General features: G+C 42.6%; 1 protein-coding gene across 1 annotated transcript in view; it reads right to left on the bottom strand.

Annotated features, from left to right (window-relative positions):
- Positions 1-5,432: 5,432 nt before the first annotated feature.
- LOC108160934 (photoreceptor-specific nuclear receptor) overlaps positions 5,433-19,059 on the bottom strand; it is a 30,722-nt gene continuing 17,095 nt past the window's right edge. The window contains exons 4-10 of the mRNA XM_017295221.2: positions 6,971-7,085; positions 6,812-6,867; positions 6,412-6,738; positions 6,149-6,354; positions 5,930-6,091; positions 5,702-5,866; positions 5,433-5,630 (exon numbers count right to left, since the gene is read on the bottom strand). Of these exons, the coding sequence (XP_017150710.2) occupies positions 5,448-5,630; positions 5,702-5,866; positions 5,930-6,091; positions 6,149-6,354; positions 6,412-6,738; positions 6,812-6,867; positions 6,971-7,085 (1,214 nt within the window). The 3' untranslated portion in view covers positions 5,433-5,447. The remainder of the gene's footprint in view (positions 5,631-5,701; positions 5,867-5,929; positions 6,092-6,148; positions 6,355-6,411; positions 6,739-6,811; positions 6,868-6,970; positions 7,086-19,059) is intronic.

Below are 19,059 nucleotides of genomic sequence, written 5' to 3'. Positions count from 1 at the left end.
GTGCTGGTACTATTAACCGGGAACAATTTGACAAACTTAGTGAATGCATCTATTACCACAAGGAGGTGTTTTCGCTTAGATCTAATACTCGGCAACGGACCCAAATGATCAACATGTAGGGTATGAAAAGGAACACACGACTTTGGGATACTATGGAGCGTTCTGTTATGGATTGTTTTATGCATCGAGTGTAGTATACACGGTAGACAGTTTCTGATGAACCTTGCCACTTTACTTCTCATTGACGGAAAGCAGTAGGTCCTCAAAAGGTCACTCACGCACTTCTCTGCGGCCAGATGTCCTAGTTTTTCGTGTGACCGCCTTATCAACTGCTCAGCGCATCAACGTGCGCCATACTGGCTCCAGGTCTGTGCATAATGGAGTAATCATAGTTCTCTAACTCTAGGGACCACCGTGCTATCTTAGGACTAATTGACTTTCTGGTTAACGTCTGTACTAACGAATTACAATCCGTGATTATTTTGAAGGACCTATGCTCCAAATATTCTCTAAAACGCCTCAATGCATAAATTATAGCCAATGTCTCTAGTTCGAAACTATGATAACGTGATTCTCTTTCTGTTGTCTTGCCGGAATAATAGGACACAGGGTGCATCTTCCCATCATCTTGTCTTTGCATCAGTATTGCGCCATAACCGTATGAACTTGCGTCTGTATGTAATTCCGTTTCTCTATTTGGGCTAAAAATGGCTAATTCCGGAGGATTTGCCAACGCATTCTTAAGAGTTTCAAACGTCTTCACCTGTTCTCTATTCATGGGAAACGGACCACCTTCTTTTAACAACTGCACCAAGGGCTTAGCTGTCGTCGCAAATGACAACATGAAACGTCGAAAATACGAAAAGAATCCCAAGCATGAGTGCAGTGCTTTTACATTTTGAGGGACTGGGTATTTTTTCAAGGCCTCAATATGGGAATCACTAGGAACTAATCCGTTTTGATTAACTTTATACCCCAGGAAATCGATGTTTCGATTGACAAACCTACACTTTTTTAGATTTATCTCTAAATTTTGCTCGCTAAACCGAATGCATAGTCTTTTTAATATATCCATGTGTTCTTCAACTGTTTTAGTCGCTACTAATATATCATCCATGTACACTACAATGCTTTTGTTCCTAATAAAGTCTCTCAAGAGCTCTGAAATAAATCTCTGAAAAATAGCGGATCCATTTTTTAACCCAAAGGGCGTTCTCAAGTACTCATACTGTCCTTGCGGTGTCACAAACGATGTATACGGAACTGATTTTTCTTCTACGCCTATTTGATGATACCCACTTTTCAAATCTATAATGGAAAAACAGCACTTGTTTTCTAAAAACTCAAGACAGTCCTCAATAAGGGGCAATGGGAAATTATCTTTAACAATTCGTTTGTTCAGACCACGGTAATCGACACACATTCGAAGTTCTCCTGATATTTTTATACCCGATACTCAAAATGAGTATTGGGGTATATTAGATTTGTGGTAAAAGTGGATGTGTGTAACGTCCAGAAGGAATCGTTTCCGACCCCATAAGGTATATATATTCTTGATCAGCATCAATAGCCGAGTCGATTGAGCCCTGTCTGTCTGTCCGTCTGTCCGTCCGTCCGTCCGTCCGTCCGTCCGTCCCCTTCAGCGCCTAGTGCTGTAGACTATAAGAGCTAGAGCACCGATGTTTTGGATCCAGACTTCTGTGATATGTCACTGCTACAAAAATATTTCAAAACTTCGCCCCGCCCACATCCGCCCCCACAAAAGACGAAAATCTGTGGCATCCACATTTTTAAAGATACTGTTTGAGATGCCAAGCTTTTTTGGCACCTATGTGTTTCAAAAACGAAAAGAGATTTTGGGTCAAACTTTATAATTCGTATTTAATCTTGGTGGCTTAGCGGAAGCCGATTGCTTGCTATTGCCAGATAAACTTTATGCGAGATCGATATGCAACCAATGCGCAGAGGGGTTAGCATAGAACTAAACTATAGACGACGGCGTTAGATCAAAGTGATTGCCGAAGTGGCGGCAGCAGATCAAAGTAGTTGCCGAAGTGGCGGCGGCAGAGAGCCCCTTTAGCGGGAGAGCGCAGCAGCTCTGCAGAACGTCAACGTTTTACAATATAGGCGGCTCTCTCTGCTTATACAATAATAATGTTAAAGTTACGGTTATTCTTCAGCGGCTGGCCCGAACAGATACGATAAAACCAAAAACGCAGAATCGTAGAGGATGACTATATGTTCTAGAGTGTAAAATCTCAACCAGATCGTATAATTATTATAGCCAGAATCAAGAAAACAATTTCATTCTTTCTCGCTCTGTCTCTCTCTAACACACAGGTTTCATAGTCGGTTTTGCCAATTGCAAAATATGAGTTCAAGGATCTCAGAACCTATAAGAGCCAGAGCAACCAAATTTGGTATCCACACTCCTGTGATATCGGACCTTGACCGCTTCGTGTCCAAATTTCGCCACACCCCCTTCCGCCCCCGCAAAGGACGAAAATCTGGGGCATCCACAAATCTCAGAGACTATTAAAGCTAGAGTAACCAAATTTGGTATCCGCACTTCTGTTAGATCTCACTATAAAACGTATATCTCAGAATTTCGCCCCACCCCCTTCCGCCCCCACAAAAGACGAAAATCTGTTGCATCCATAATATTGCACATTCGAGAAAACTAAAAACGCAGAATCATAGATAATGACCATATCTATCAGATTGCTGAATCTGGATCAGATCGGATCATTTTTGTAGCCAAAAGCAAGAAATCAATTTTCAGTGGCTACGCAGCGCCCGACGTCACGCTCAGACTGATTTTCTGTCTCTCTCGCACGCACTCTTTGTCGTGTGGTTCAATATTAGCGGCGTCTGCCGGAGGAGAGCCATACTGACTTAGTATCGGGTATAACTGTAGAGTTGCGGTGTCCGCAGCAACTCACAACGTTCCACCTCGTTTTTACTAGGACCAACGGGGAAGCATAAGGAGACTCACTATGACGGATTACTTTCTTTTCTAACAGATCATCTACTATTTCAGCTACTTTCTCTCTCTCATGGTAGTATAAACGACGCGGAGTACAATGAAATGGTGTTGTTTCTGTTACACGAATCTGCATCTGATACTTTGGTGGTGCTTTAAAGTCAAATTCTTTGTGTAAATAGTATGTCTTAATAACTTCCCTACACTTTTCTGCAAGAGTGGGGCCAAATTCGAAACCTACGTTAATATGTTCCTCTTCATCAATCTCTACCGCCGCACAAAAGTTACTGAACTCGTCGCCTTGATTCATATTCTCGATGGCCATTTTGTCATTCCTTGAGTTTTCTTGTGTCTGATTTTTAAATGGATTAGAACGTTTGATTAGCTCGCTTCTTTCTGATTGATTACCATCTAACTTATCATATAGTCTTATGTTAATATTATTTTTACGTTCAGTGAATAAAGACGCGCAGGTTAAACTAATAGCTTTTTGCTTTAACGAGCTTAATAGTGTGTGTTGCTTCGCATTGATATTTTTCTTACTTCAATAACTTTAAGGGCATCGCGTCCCAACAGTACCGGCAAAGGCAGCATGTTATCATCTACGATGTTTAATAAAACGATATATTTCTTTGTGCAAAATTCAATATGGCACTTAAATTTTCCCCATATGGGAATTGGTTGTCCTCCTAGTCCATAGTATTTCCTAACTTCATTATAGGCTTCAACTATAGCCGACTTCGGTATCAAAGACTTATGAATAAAACTTACAGGGCTACCTGTATCAAATAGACTAAAAATACTGACGCCTCTTTGTTCACCAAACGGAAGTCATAAAGTGATTAACTGGACAGCCGCTAAATCGTCGTTGTTTTTTTCTCCTGGTCGCTCCTCATCTTGAACTGCAGCTACCCTAGTGGCCATCTTTCGTTTCGGGCACTGCGAATATAGGTGGCTGGTACTCCAACAGTTAAAACATGCCCCATCCGGTCTCTTTGGCTGACTGCATTCCTTCATAACGTGCCCAAATTGCCGACAGTTGTAGCAACGCATTGCGCCACCACCTTGCTGCTGCCCAACTGCCATACTCACATTTAGTTTTCCCTTTGTCATACCTTCGCTACGAATTGCTACGACGCCAGGAGCTCTTCTGACCTTATCATAGGTGACCATCTTGTCACGCAACTCGTTGAGTGTGCTGCAATATAGCATGGATGCTGCCATGCCCGTCTTGTCCTGCAGTCCCTCTACGATGAATTTGACCACATCGCTCGTGGTCATGTCTGCTTGCGACGCTATGCTGCACATTGCGACGAAATATTGCAATGCGCTTTCATTATTTGCAATTTTCCGTGCCTCCAGTCGCTTTCCAATGTCCCACGCTGTCACTCAAAGACGTTGAGCAATTCTGCTCGCATCAATTGCCAAGTCAAAGGCGCCACATGGTCGATGTACGCCTTCGCCGATCCGCATAGCAGCCGCTTCGCTAATATCCAGCATTTGGACTCGGATACACCATGGAAATTCATAATGTCCTCAAAGTTACTTATCCAACTGGTTACAGCCTGGTCGTCATCTCCAGAAAATGGACCTCAATGTGTGTCAAGTCGATGCAATCTCTCGGCGTTTCCAACTCCATAGCCTCTTTCTCCGTTTTCAATATGCTTAATTTGAGATCAGCTAAGCGCTTGCGAGAAACGTACAATTGTTCCAACTGCTGCAAACGGCGCGATTCTTCTTCGTATTCATCTGATCGCATGGTCAATTTCGAACAAGCGTTGTCTTGTCGCGGCATGAATGCTTCTCGAGCCTTCTGCACATTTTCACCATATTCTTCTGGCGCCGCTTTTACTGCGTGTTGTGCACTACGGTTGTCTCTATCTATCTCGCGCTCAACCGTGACTGCAAAAATGTCTGCCTGCATAGTCTCGTCTGCGCTTGGCGGCGTATTTCCTAGCTCATGCGTGTCTTCCATGATTTTTTTTACTGCTGTACGTAATTGGTGTATGTTGGCATCTTGATCAAAATATACGTTTTGCCTACGCAATATGTCGCTAAGTTCACTTTTGGTTTTCGCTCTTATGTCTGCATAGTTCATCACAGAGTTTTTTTTGGTGCAAACCCCACACCTGATATGTAAACTTTTAATAGCACGGTTTTATTATATGTTCTTCTTTCTTGATCGTCGTATTCGAATGAATGTGTGTTGGCATATCGATACTTGTCGAGGACATCCCAAATCAAAAGGAGTATTTTCTGCCGCGTTTTCCGAATTTAATTTCATTCCCCGGAGTATTCTGTACTTTTAAAACTTTTTGTGCTGCCAGCTGGCTTATGAAACTAGCCTTCGGATAAGACGTCCTAAAGAATGTTCTTTCGGTATAGAATAAGCAGTTAATGCCACTTAACGTTCAAGACACTAAAACATTTATTTAAATTTGGTATAACGTAAAGCACAAGGTAACTAGTTCTTATACATGTCACAGAGCACCTTTTCCATTGGCGTGTTGCCGATTGTGCGCTGAAAGTAGATAGATTCAATCTTGTGGGAGCTAATCATGCGCAGACGAGGCCGCATCAGGAGGAGTCTTCCGAACCGTGCAATTTGAGCTGTGAACTGCGTTGTGTTGTGCTGCGACAACATAACCTGTTTAAAGTAGAGATACATATTTAGATAGTCCGAATTTAGATACCAAACGGCTCTGGCTGGTCTCTTACATGGGCCTGATCCTGAAGATTCTCTATTTGTGCTGGGTCCTTAAGGCCACGGGTCTCGGGTCGGAATAGCACAATTGCCTTCAGGCAAGCGAATTCAGCTGGATCCACCAGTACAGCTTTGTATTTGCAGAAGATTTCGTGTAGAGTTCGAACATCGGCTGCCAGCTGACCAACGACAACATCGTTACGAACTACCAACACTCGTAGGCCAATTGTGCTCAAACTTACCTCCTCTTTTGTTGTGCAAGTATCACCGTTTGCGTTGTTCTCCAAGTTATTGCAATGCTCGGTCACAGAGAAGAGCGCGCACCCAGTGGGGTCCAAGGGAATGCACCACTGAATGGCGTTCAAGAGGAACAGCTCTGACCAGGACTCCTCCAGCAGGATGACCTGAAAAAGCAATCAAAGTTGCAACTTACTTACTTACATTGTTATGGGCTACGCTACCTGATCCCGGAACGAGAGACGGGCAAAGCTAGGAAGGTTCTTGGCCCACTTCACGGCCATGAAAAGAAGTCTAGCACTCGTTTCGTAGACCGTTTCATGCTGGTGAGCATATAGGTTAGGCGACATGAACTGGGGCATGATGAAATTGGAGTCGGATCTGCTGCCTGTGTGCAGCTCGTCATCGTTGGTCACATCAATAGAATCGTCTGAAAGACCAAACAAAATTGATGGTATATGGGCTCGTAAAAAATAGAGAGACCCACCATCATTGTCGTTCTCTAGTGTGGGACTGGAAGAGCTGACGGAAGAGACGCTGCCACCGGCGTTGTTCTTTTCGTTGGTTGCTTCCGGCGCTGGCGAACTGGGATCAATCGAATGATTACTGCTCGAGTTGGTCGAATGGGAGACATTGCCGCGACTGGTCAGCTCCATGGCGATTCCATACACATCCTTCTCCTTCGGCGAGTGGTGCACTCCGGCGGCATTGAACATGGGAAATCTGGCGCTGCTCATGTGATTCGCCGCCAGCTGCATGGAGGAGGTGAGGTGGTTGTGGTGCAGTAAACGTCCTGGGGGCAGGCTGCCTAGCGCTGTTCAAGTTGTAAGAGAATCAAATGAGTTTTTACTGAGAACTAAGAGTCGAATGGAAAGGCGACTACCCCCAGGGCGGTGGCAGCAGTCCGGAACCGTAGCAGGGAGGCGATAGTAGCACGGGTGGTCTGCAAATTAGAGTTACCCAGAGATTTGGGCGGTTAGACAGTGAGTTATGCAAATGACAGCACAGCCACAAATACACACACACACACACACGTTGAGACTTACCCAAAAACACCGACGGCAACAGCCGCCTCGCGCAAAGCCCGGCCGTGTTCCATCTCCCTCAGCGTCTCCGGCCGTATAGTGGCCATGTTTCGTGGCTGTCGCTCATTTTGCACCGCTGTAATTGGAAAACAAATGCAGCTAACATGAGTACTCCAGATCTAAATCGTCCTCGAATATCTCGCAGGTCGCCACGCAGCAGGAAGGCAAAACACGCCCAATCGAGGTGTTCGGACGCTTCGGACGACAAGACGTGTCCATAATGAGGAAATGTCACACTGATAAAATTGCTTCATGCCTTACAGGTACGGCCCACATCAGCGCTTGCTGAGCCGTGTTTTCCCGCCGCTTCTCATCAGCATATACAAGTTAACGACAAAGTTGCCAAAACACCAGCAACCGACACGAGCCGCTCCAGATCGCCACAACTGCTGGATCAGCGTCTGGACGATATCCGCCAACGGCGAGGGATTCCGAGAAATACCTCGCCACGGCTTAACTGCTGTCGTTGCATCGCTGCAACATTCCGCGGTCGCGAACCCACAGTAAGAATAGGGCCTCAAAATATATTGAAAAGTAGTCTTTAATTATTCGTCCTACTAAAAAACACTTAATTGTGTCAGCTACAATTTGGTGGACCGGAGGACTGTAGATCAGCTCGCAGGACACCTTCACTGGAGTATGGAAACCGAGGCCCAAGTAGGAAAACCAAAAAGGAATATGCTCGGACCATCTGGAGGAACGGCCACATCCCTAACCTTACTGTAAGCTAGTGAATAGACCCTATAAATAATTGAAAAACTGAAAGCAAAATAATCAAAAGAAAGATCATAATACAAAATAAATCATTTCAAATTGCAATATAAAATTATCCAACTTTGCGATTCCTACGGGACCCTCCAAAGTAGAAGGAAGAACCCAGCCACTGGGTTTAACAAAAACGAGGGGAACGTTGTGAGTTGCTGCGTACACCGCAACTATACAGTTATACCCGATACTAAGTCAGTATGGCTCTCCTGCGGCAGACGCCGCTAATATTGAACCACATGACAAAGAGTGCGTGCGAGAGAGACAGAAAATCAGTCTGAGCGTGACGTCGGGCGCTGCGTGGCCACTGCAAATTGATTTCTTGCTTTTGGCTACAAAAATGATCCGATCTAATCCAGATTCAGCAATCTGATAGATATAGTCATTATCTATGATTCTGCGTTTTTAGTTTTCTCGAATGTGCAATATTGTGCAATATTGCAATTTTATAGTGAGATCTAACAGAAGTGCGGATACCAAATTTGGTTACTCTAGCCTTAATAGTCTCTGAGATTTGTGGATGCCCCAGATTTTCGCTCTTTGCGGGGGCGGAAGGGGGTGTGGCGAAATTTGGACACGAAACGGTCAAGGTCCGATATCACAGGAGTGTGGATACCAAATTTGGTTGCTCTGGATCTTACAGGTGCTGAGATCCTTGAACTCATATTTTGCAATTGGCAAAGCCGACCATGAAACCTGTGTGTTAGAGAGAGACAGAGCGAGAAAGAATGAAATTTTTTTTCTTATTCTGGCTATAATAGTTATACGATCTGGTTGAGATTTTAAACTCTAGAACATATAGTCATCCTCTACGATTCTGCGTTTTTGGTTTTATCGTATCTTTAAAAATGTGGATGCCACAGATTTTCGTCCTTTGTGGGGGCGGAAGTGGGCGGGGCAAAGTTTTGAAATATTTTTGTAGCAGTGACATATCACAGATGTCTGGATCCAAAACATCGTTGCTCTAGCTCCTATAGTCTTTGAGCACTAGGCGCTGAAGGGGACGGACGGACGGACGGACAGACGGACAGACAGACAGGGCTCAATCGACTCGGCTATTGATGCTGATCAAGAATATATATACTTTATGGGGTCGGAAACGATTCCTTCTGGACGTTACACACATCCACTTTTACCACAAATCTAATATACCCCAATACTCATTTTGAGTATCGGGTATAAAAAACTTACATATAATAAACAAATCGAACGAGGGGGAACGTTGTGAGTTGCTGCGGAGACCGCAACTCTACAGTTATACCCGATACTAAGTCAGTATGGCTCTCCTCCGGAAGACGCCGATTAAACGACACGACAAGGAGTGCGTGCGAGAGAGACAGAAAATCAGTCTGAGCGTGACGTCGGGGGCTGCGTAGCCAGTGCAAATTGATTTGTTCCTTTTGGCTATAAAAAGAATCGGATCTGACCCAGATTCAGCAATCTGATAGATATGGTCATTATCTATGATTCTGCGTTTTTAGTTTTCTCGAATGTGCAATATTGTGGATGCAACAGATTTTCGTTCTTTGTGGGGGCGGAAAAGGTTCTGGCGAAATTCTGAGATATACGTTTTATAGTGAGATCTAACAGAAGTGCGGATACCAAATTTGGTTACTCTAGCCTTAATAGTCTCTGAGATTTGTGGATGCCCCAGATTTTCGTCCTTTGCGGGGGCGGAAGGGTGTGTGGAGAAATTTGGACACAAAACGGTCAAGGTCCGATATCACAGGAGTGTGGATACCAAATTTGGTTGCTCTGGCTCTTATAGGTTCTGAGATCCTTGAACTCATATTTTGCAATTGGCAAAGCCGACCATGAAACCTGTGTGTTAGAGAGAGACAGAGCGAGAAAGAATGAATTTTTTTTTCTTATTCTGGCTATAATAGTTATACGATCTGGTTGAGATTTTAAACTCTAGAACATATAGTCATCCTCTACGATTCTGCGTTTTTGGTTTTATCGTATCTTTAAAAATGTGGATGCCACAGATTTTCGTCCTTTGTGGGGGCGGAAGTGAGCGGGGCGAAATTTTGAAATATTTTTGTAGCAGTGACATATCACAGAAGTCTGGATCCAAAACATCGTTACTCTAGCCTTAATAGTCTCTGAGATTTGTGGATGCCCCAGATTTTCGTCCTTTGCGGGGGCGGAAGGGGGTGTGGCGAAGTTTGGACACGAAGCGGTCAAGGTCCGATATCACAGGAGTGTGGATACCAAATTTGGTTGCTCTGGCTCTTATAGGTTCTGAGATCCTTGAACTCATATTTTGCAATTGGCAAAACCGACTATGAAACCTGTGTGTTAGAGAGAGACAGAGCGAGAAAGAATGAAATTGTTTTCTTGATTCTGGCTATAATAATTATACGATCTGGTTGAGATTTTACACTCTAGAACATATAGTCATCCTCTACGATTCTGCGTTTTTGGTTTTATCGTATCTGTTCGGGCCAGCCGCTGAAGAATAACCGTAACTTTAACATTATTATTGTATAAGCAGAGAGAGCCGCCTATGTTGTAAAACGTTGACGTTCTGCAGAGCTGCTGCGCTCTCCCGCTAAAGGGGCTCTCTGCCGCCGCCACTTCGGCAACTACTTTGATCTGCTGCCGCCACTTCGGCAATCACTTTGATCTAACGCCGTCGTCTATAGTTTAGTTCTATGCTAACCCCTCTGCGCATTGGTTGCATATCGATCTCGCATAAAGTTTATCTGGCAATAGCAAGCAATCGGCTTCCGCTAAGCCACCAAGATTAAATACGAATTATAAAGTTTGACCCAAAACCCTTTTTTCGTTTTTGAAACACATAGGTGCCAAAATAGCTTGGCATCTCAAACAGTATCTTTAAAAATGTAGATGCCACAGATTTTCGTCCTTTGTGGGGCGGAAGTGGGCGGGGCGAAGTTTTGAAATATTTTTGTAGCAGTGACATATCACAGAAGTCTGGATCCAAAACATCGTTGCTCTAGCTCTTATAGTCTTTGAGCACTAGGCGCTGAAGGGGACGGACGGACGGACGGACGGACGGACAGACGGACAGACAGACAGGGCTCAATCGACTCGGCTATTGATGCTGATCAAGAATATATATACTTTATGGGGTCGGAAACGATTCCTTCTGGACGTTACACACATCCACTTTTACCACAAATCTAATATACCCCAATACTCATTTTGAGTATCGGGTATAAAAATAAATAAATACAAATTGTTAAATAAAACAGTACATTAGAGAGAGACAGGGCGAGAAAAAATGAAATTGTTTTCTTGATGCTGGCTATAATAATAATACGATCCAATTCAGATTCCGCAGTCTTAAAGATATGATCATTCTCTACAATTCTACGTTTTTGGTTTTCTCATATCTTTAAAATTGTGGATGCCACAGATTTTCGTCCTTTGTGGGGGCGGAAGTGGGCGGGGCGAAGTTTTGAAATATTTTTGTAGCAGTGACATATCACAGAAGTCTGGATCCAAAACATCGTTGCTCTAGCTCTTATAGTCTTTGAGCACTAGGCGATGAATGGGACGGACAGACGGACAGACGGACGGACGGTCGGACGGACAGACAGACATGGCTCAATCGACTCGGCTATTGATGCTGATCAAGAATATATATACTTTATGGGGTCGGAAACGATTCCTTCTGGACGTTACACACATCCATTTTCACCACAAATCTAAAATACCCCAATACTTATTTTGAGTATCGGGTATAAAAATAAATAAATACAAATTGTTAAATAAAACAGTACATTATCAACCCCAGTGGGGCAAAATTGTCTTAAACCAAGTAGAAATAATCTTCCCACCTCGCAGACTGATAGAGTTGGCATATTAATCCCACAAATTACAATCGAAAACATAACCCACACAATCATTTCTATATACAATTTTGATTGCTTTTGATTATCTTAAAAATTGGTGACGGTGATAAATTCGGTCCATACCGAAAAATTTGTGTAACTAATGTTCAAGTTCATGGCAAACCCGAACAATCTTATCCGACCCCCTGTACTAAATTTAGCACAACAGGAACAGGAGGGCGACCGAGAAGCCAGACAACAACAAAGATTAATACAAAGACAAGGGGAACACCAACAGCATAGAAACATGGCCAGTCAGGAAGAAATAGTTGCCCTTGTAACCCAAACTTTGAATCAACAGCTACCTACATTAATAGGGCAGCTGACTAACCCAACGGAGAACTTTTTGAATGTCCCGGATCAAGGAATCAGTACATAACATAGAGCGAACTTATCAGACTTAGTAAAATACCGGATGTAGTCAAATGCATGCGGGAATTCTCAGGAGACCCATGTCAATTTAGCTCATGGAAAAAAGGAGTAGATAGGATTCTTGAAAATTATACGTCCTTAAAGGGGACTGCAAAGTATTTCGGCATTTTACATACCATTAGGAACAAGATAACAGGAAATGCAGACTCAGCACTAGAGTCATACAATGTCCCACTAGATTGGGGCGCAATGTCTAAAGTTTTAACGCTCCATTATGCAGACAAACGGGATATAAGCACTTTGGAATACCAAATGACAACAATCGTTCAGGGTAACAACCAATCCGTTGAAGAATTCCATCAGACAGTCTTTAGACATTTAAAGTTGATTTTAAACAAAATCGGCTGTATGGAGGTAACACGAGAATCCGCAGCATTACTCACAAAAATTTTCCGAGACAAAGCCTTGGACACCTTTGTTCGAGGACTCAAAGGCGATCTTTCACGCCTTCTCGGCATAAAAGAACCGGTAGACCTTCCAAATGCACTGCATTTGTGCTTAAAATTAGAAAACCAATATTATAGGACCACTCATGCAAACGGTAGGGCACAAATGTTCAGTCCTATGGACCAAAGACCGGTAGCAGCACCAAGAACAATACAACCATTTCATAACGCAGTGCAAAGACAACCCCCATCCGTCCCACCACGGAACTCGACCCTACAATACCCTAATAACACAACGCGGTACAACTATCAAAACCAACCTCACATTGCACCACGACAATACTATCCGCAATTCAGGGAGCAACCATTAGCTGCCCCACGACAGTATCCCAATTACCATTACGCACCACAATCAGCCCCATCTCGACCTATAGCACCTAAACCGTTACCGCACCCAGAGCCAATGGACGTGGACCCAAGCATTCAGACTAGACATGTGAATTACATGAACAAACCTCGATTCGAGGCAGGCAAAAGACCACCACCGCCAATAAACCAAACGGACAAGCGACAAAGGAACTTTAACATACAAACGATCGAAAACGAACAGGTAGAACCAGCCATTGCCGAAACATACGCTACCATTGCTGATTATGAAAATGCAATTCAAGACTACGAAACTCAGAATGACCATGACTAAACATTAGACGAATACATAGCACAAATAGACGGTAACGAAGGGGAGGGCACCAACCATTATGACCAATCGGCACTTAATTTTTTAGAGTAAAGAACTCCACCCTACCATATTTCGAATGTAAAGTGGGGGCGGAGAAACACTCAAAATCCTAATAGACACAGGATCCAATAGAAACTACATTCAACCTAAATGGGTACCAAATCCAAAAATCAATCAAAACCCATGTAACGCTGTTACCGTAGGGGCAACTTCCCAATCACTCATCATAAAATAGCCAATCTTTTCAACCATCCCGACATTAATGTGAAATGCTTTTTACTACCAACATTGGCATCATTTGATGCAATCCTAGGCAGCGATAGCCTAAAAGACATGAAAGCGGAAATCAAGCTTATCGAAAAAATTATGACCATTCGAAATAATATCATTATACCCATAAAAGAGAAGGAATACGAGGCTGTCAATAGCATCATTCCAATAACAGAACATCTGACAGAGAAACAAAAAGATGACTTAGAAAGGCTTGTCAAAACTCACCCAAACCTCTTTGCAGACCCCAACCAAAAACTGACTTACGCAACCAACGTAAGAGCAGAAATTAGGACCACGTCGGACACACCCGTTTTTTCAAAATTCTACCAATATCCCATGTCTTTAAAAGACGAGGTAGACATGCAAGTTAAAGAATTGATAAACGACGGAATAATTCAACCCTCAAGATCACCATACAATTCACCAGTGTGGATTGTACCCAAAAGGAAGATATGGAAGTGTCAGTTGGACAAATGCGAGTTCTACAAAACCAAAGTAGAATTCCTCGGTTTCGTAATTTCAGATAAAGGCATCGAAACCAATCCAACTAAAGTTCTGGCAATAGCCAACTACCCACAGCCTAGAACATTAAGAGCATTTCTAGGACTGGCTGGATACTACAGGAGGTTCATCAGAAATTTCGCTAAAATTGCAAAACCACTTAGCTCCCTTTTAAGAGGGGAAGACGGACGAGTGTTTAAAAGAGAGTCCGCAAAAAAAACTATTAAGCTTGATCAAGAAGCTGTAGAAGCCTTCAGCAAATTGAAAAATGCATTGGTATCTGATGAAGTAATCCTCCATTATCCTGATACCAACAAAGAATTCCAACTTACAACCGATGCTTCTAACCTCGCCGTAGGCGCTGTGCTATCCCAGGACAATCGTCCTATCTCTTTCCTTTCACGAACGCTATCAAGAGCCGAAGAAAACTATGCCACTAATGAAAAGGAAATGTTGGCCATAGTTTGGGCTCTGAAAGCTCTCAAAAATTACCTATACGGTAAAGCAAGGGTTAAGATCTACACGGATCATCAGCCATTGACATACTCCCTTAGCAGTTGGAACGGAAACGCTAGGATTAAAAGATGGAAATCATATTTAGAGGAGTATAATTACGAGCTGTTGTGCAAACCAGGTACAAGCAATGTAGTTGCTGATGCACTGTCAAGGGTTAGCCAAATTAACTCTGTAGCATCTACACAACACAGCTCTGAAAGCTCATCGGAATTTTTAATTCCAAGCATGGACGTCCCCATTAACGCATTCAAAAATCAAATATTTATTTACAAGTGACAACCCACAAACTACACGTTTAATATTCCGTTCCAAACTTTCCATAGACATATAATTTACCAACCAAATTATACAAACGAAGATCTTTTGAAACTCCTAAAGAAATATCTCAATCCATCCGTAATAAATGGAATTCTCACCACAGAAGAAATAATGGGGCAGATCCAGAACTTATATCCTCACCATTTTAGAAACATTAAAGCCAGATTCACATCTCTACAGGTCAAAGACCTTGTTAATGAAACTGAACAGGACGAAGCAATTCTTCAGCTTCATAATAGAGCCCATCGCAATGCCCAGGAAAATTAAATTCAACTTTCAAAAAAGTATTACTTCCCCAAAATGAAAAGGAAAATAACAGATCTGATTAAGCAATGTCGCGTTTGCAAAGTGCAGAAATATGACAGACATCCCCCAAATCCACAATTAAAAGAAACCCCTATTCCAAAATATCCTGGACAAATAATACACATAGACATATACTCTACTGAGAAAGTACTGGTACTGACTGCAATAGATAAATTTTCGAAACTTGCCCAAGCTAAAATCATTAAATCAAAAGCCATAGAAGACATAAAAAAACCTTTACATGACATTTTATTCTATTACGGCGTACCAGAGTACGTAGTAATGGACAACGAAAAATCCCTCAACTCCAGAACAATAACCTTTATGTTACAAGATCAGCTAAATATTAAAATATTTAAAGCACCACCTTATAAGAGCTCTGTTAATGGGCAAGTAGAGAGATTCCACTCTACCCTTTCGGAGATCATGAGATGCATAAAAACAAAGCAGGAACATCGGACATTTGAGGAATTATTGGATAGGGCAATTTATGAATACAATTACTCTGTACATTCGGTAACAAACAAAAGACCACTAAACGTATTCTTTGGACGAAACGTAACTACTAACCCAGAACAATACGACAGAAGCAGGCAAAATAACATTGACAGAATTAAACAGAAACAAAAAAAACGAGGGGGAACGTTGTGAGTTGCTGCGGACACCGCAACCCTACAGTTATACCCGATACTAAGTCAGTATGGCTCTCCTCCGGCAGACGCCGCTAATATTAAACGACACGACAAAGAGTGCGTGCGAGAGAGACAGAAAATCAGTCTGAGCGTGACGTCGGGCGCTGCGTAGCCACTGCAAATTGATTTGTTCCTATTGGCTATAAAAATGATCTGATCTGATCCAGATTTAGCAATCTGATAGATATGGTCATTATCTATGATTCTGCGTTTTTAGTTTTCTCAAATGTACAATATTGTGGATGCAACAGATTTTCGTCCTTTGTGTGGGCGGAAGGGGATGGGGCGAAATTTTGAGATACACGTTTTATAGTGAGATCTAACAGGAGTGCGGATACCAAATTTGGTTACTCTAGCCTAAATAGTCTCTGAGATTTTTGAATATCCCCAGATTTTCGTCCTTTGCGGGGGCGGAAGGGGGTGTGGGGAAATTTGGACACGAAACGGTCAAGGTCCGATATCACAGGAGTGTGGATACCAAATTTGGTTGCTCTGGCTCTTATTGGTTCTGAGATCCTTGAACTCATATTTTGCAATTGGCAAAGCCGACCATGAAACCTGTGTGTTAGAGAGAGACAGAGCGAGAAAGAATGAAATTGTTTTCTTGATTCTGGCTATAATAATTATACGATCTGGTTGAGATTTTACACTCTAGAACATATAGTCATCCTCTACGATTCTGCGTTTTTGGTTTTATCGTATCTTTAAAAATGTGGATGCCACAGATTTTCGTCCTTTGTGGGGGCGGAAGTGGGCGGGGCGAAGTTTTGAAATATTTTTGTAGCAGTGACATATCACAGAAGTCTGGATCCAAAACATCGTTACTCTAGCCTTAATAGTCTCTGAGATTTGTGGATGCCCCAGATTTTCGTCCTTTGCGGGGGCGGAAGGGGGTGTGGCGAAATTTGGACACGAAATGGTCAAGGTCCGATATCACAGGAGTGTGGATACCAAATTTGGTTGCTATGGCTCTTATAGGTTCTGAGATCCTTGAACTCATATTTTGCAATTGGCAAAACAGACCATGAAACCTGTGTGTTAGAGAGAGACAGAGCGAGAAAGATTGAAATTGTTTTCTTGATTCTGGCTATAATAATTATACGATCTGGTTGAGATTTTACACTCTAGAACATATAGTCATCCTCTACGATTCTGCGTTTTTGGTTTTATCGTATCTTTAAAAATGGGGATGCCACAGATTTTCGTCCTTTGTGGGGGCGGAAGTGGGCGGGGCAAAGTTTTCAAATATTTTTGTAGCAGTGACATATCACAGAAGTCTGGATCCAAAACATCGTTGCTCTAGCTCTTATAGTCTTGGAGCACTAGGCGCTGAAGGGGACGGACAGACGGACGGACGGACGGACAGACGGACAGACAGACAGGGCCCAATCGACTCGGCTATTGATGCTGATCAAGAATATATATACTTTATGGGGTCGGAAACGATTCCTTCTGGACGTTACACACATCCACTTTTACCACAAATCTAATATACCCCAATACTCATTTTGAGTATCGGGTATAAAAATAACAAAATTATCAATACTAAGTACAATGAAATTTTGTCAAATAAAAAAGCTATTTTTGGAATAATTAACAATTGTCAAGAATATAATAACATTAAGATTTGTAGTAAGAACGATGTAAACCTTAGAAATAATACATGTTTGCCTAGGCTCCTAAGAGGAGAAAAATCACTGTGCGAGTTCAGCCACGCCGATCACATTGAAAAAATAGAAGAAATCAGCAGCGGACTCTTGATGTTAAACGAGTTCAACGGAACCTTACTTCAGCGGAACAGCACGACAAGTTTGGTCGGGACGTACCTCGTCAACTTCTGGAATGAGTCCATATCAATTAATGGACGAGAGTTTAACACCTTAGAAAATGTAATAATGAAGTCAACACCACCCATAATACAGATCACCCCAGAGGAGACTAAACGACTCCAAATCCTATCTCTGGAAGCCCTCCAAGCATTGCACATTGATAACACCAAGCGGTTGGAGACACTACAAATAGCAACAAACGGAATCTCAGCCATAACTCTAATTTGCATTTCTACAATAGCTGCTTGTGTTTGGTGTCTCTATAGGAAAAGACAGCAGAAAATAATACTACAAATGGCTCCACAAGCTCAAAACGCAAGTTCTCCAAACCCCGAGCCACACAGAAATAACCCACTACACTTCAACGACATCCCCTTTTTCTAATATAACGAGGGGGAACGTTGTGAGTTGCTGCGGACACCGCAACTCTACGGTTATACCCGATACTAAGTCAGTATGGCTCTCCTCCGGCAGACGCCGCTAATATTAAACGACACGACAAAGAGTGCGTGAGAGAGAGACAGAAAATCAGTCTGAGCGTGACGTCGGGGGCTGCGTAGCCAGTGCAAATTGATTTGTTCCTTTTGGCTATAAAAATGATCTGATCTGATCCTGATTCAGCAATCTGATATATATGATCATTATCTATGATTCTGCGTTTTTAGTTTTCTCGTATCCTCAATACTGTGGATGCAACAGATTTTCGTTCTTTGTGTGGGCGGAAGGGGGTGGGGCGAAATTTTGAGATACACGTTTTATAGTAAGATCTAACAGGAGTGCGGATACCAAATTTGGTTACTCTAGCCTTAATAGTCTCTGAGATTTTTGAATATCCCCAGATTTTCGTCCTTTGCTGGGGCGGAAGGGGGTGTGGCGAAATTTTGAAACAAACTCGTCTCGGTCCGATATATTAGGAGTGTGGATACCAAATTTGGTTGCTCTAGCTTTTATAGTCTCTGAGACCTAGGCGCTAATGTTTTACTCTAAGCAAAGCCGCCTATGCTACGTGTGTGTTAGAGAGAGACAGGGCGAGAAAAAATGAAATTGTTTTCTTGATGCTGGCTATAATAATAATACGATTCAATTCAGATTCCGCAGTCTTAAAGATATGGTCATTCTCTACAATTCTACGTTTTTGGTTTTCTCATATCTTTAAAATTGTGGATGCCACAGATTTTCGTCCTTTGTGGGGGCGGAAGTGGGCGGGGCGAAGTTTTGAAATATTTTTGTAGCAGTGACATATCACAGAAGTCTGGATCCAAAACATCGTTGCTCTAGATCTTATAGTCTTTGAGCACTAGGCGCTGAAGGGGACGGACAGACGGACAGACGGACAGACGGACGGACGGACAGACAGACAGGGCTCAATCGACTCGGCTATTGATGCTGATCAAGAATATATATACTTTATGGGGTCGGAAACGATTCCT

The sequence above is a fragment of the Drosophila miranda genome, assembly GCF_003369915.1.
Source record: "Drosophila miranda strain MSH22 chromosome Y unlocalized genomic scaffold, D.miranda_PacBio2.1 Contig_Y2_pilon, whole genome shotgun sequence".
NCBI classification, from domain to species: Eukaryota; Metazoa; Arthropoda; class Insecta; order Diptera; family Drosophilidae; genus Drosophila; species Drosophila miranda.
Note: the sequence above shows the minus strand (reverse complement) of the source record. Positions and strands in the feature narration are given on the sequence as shown.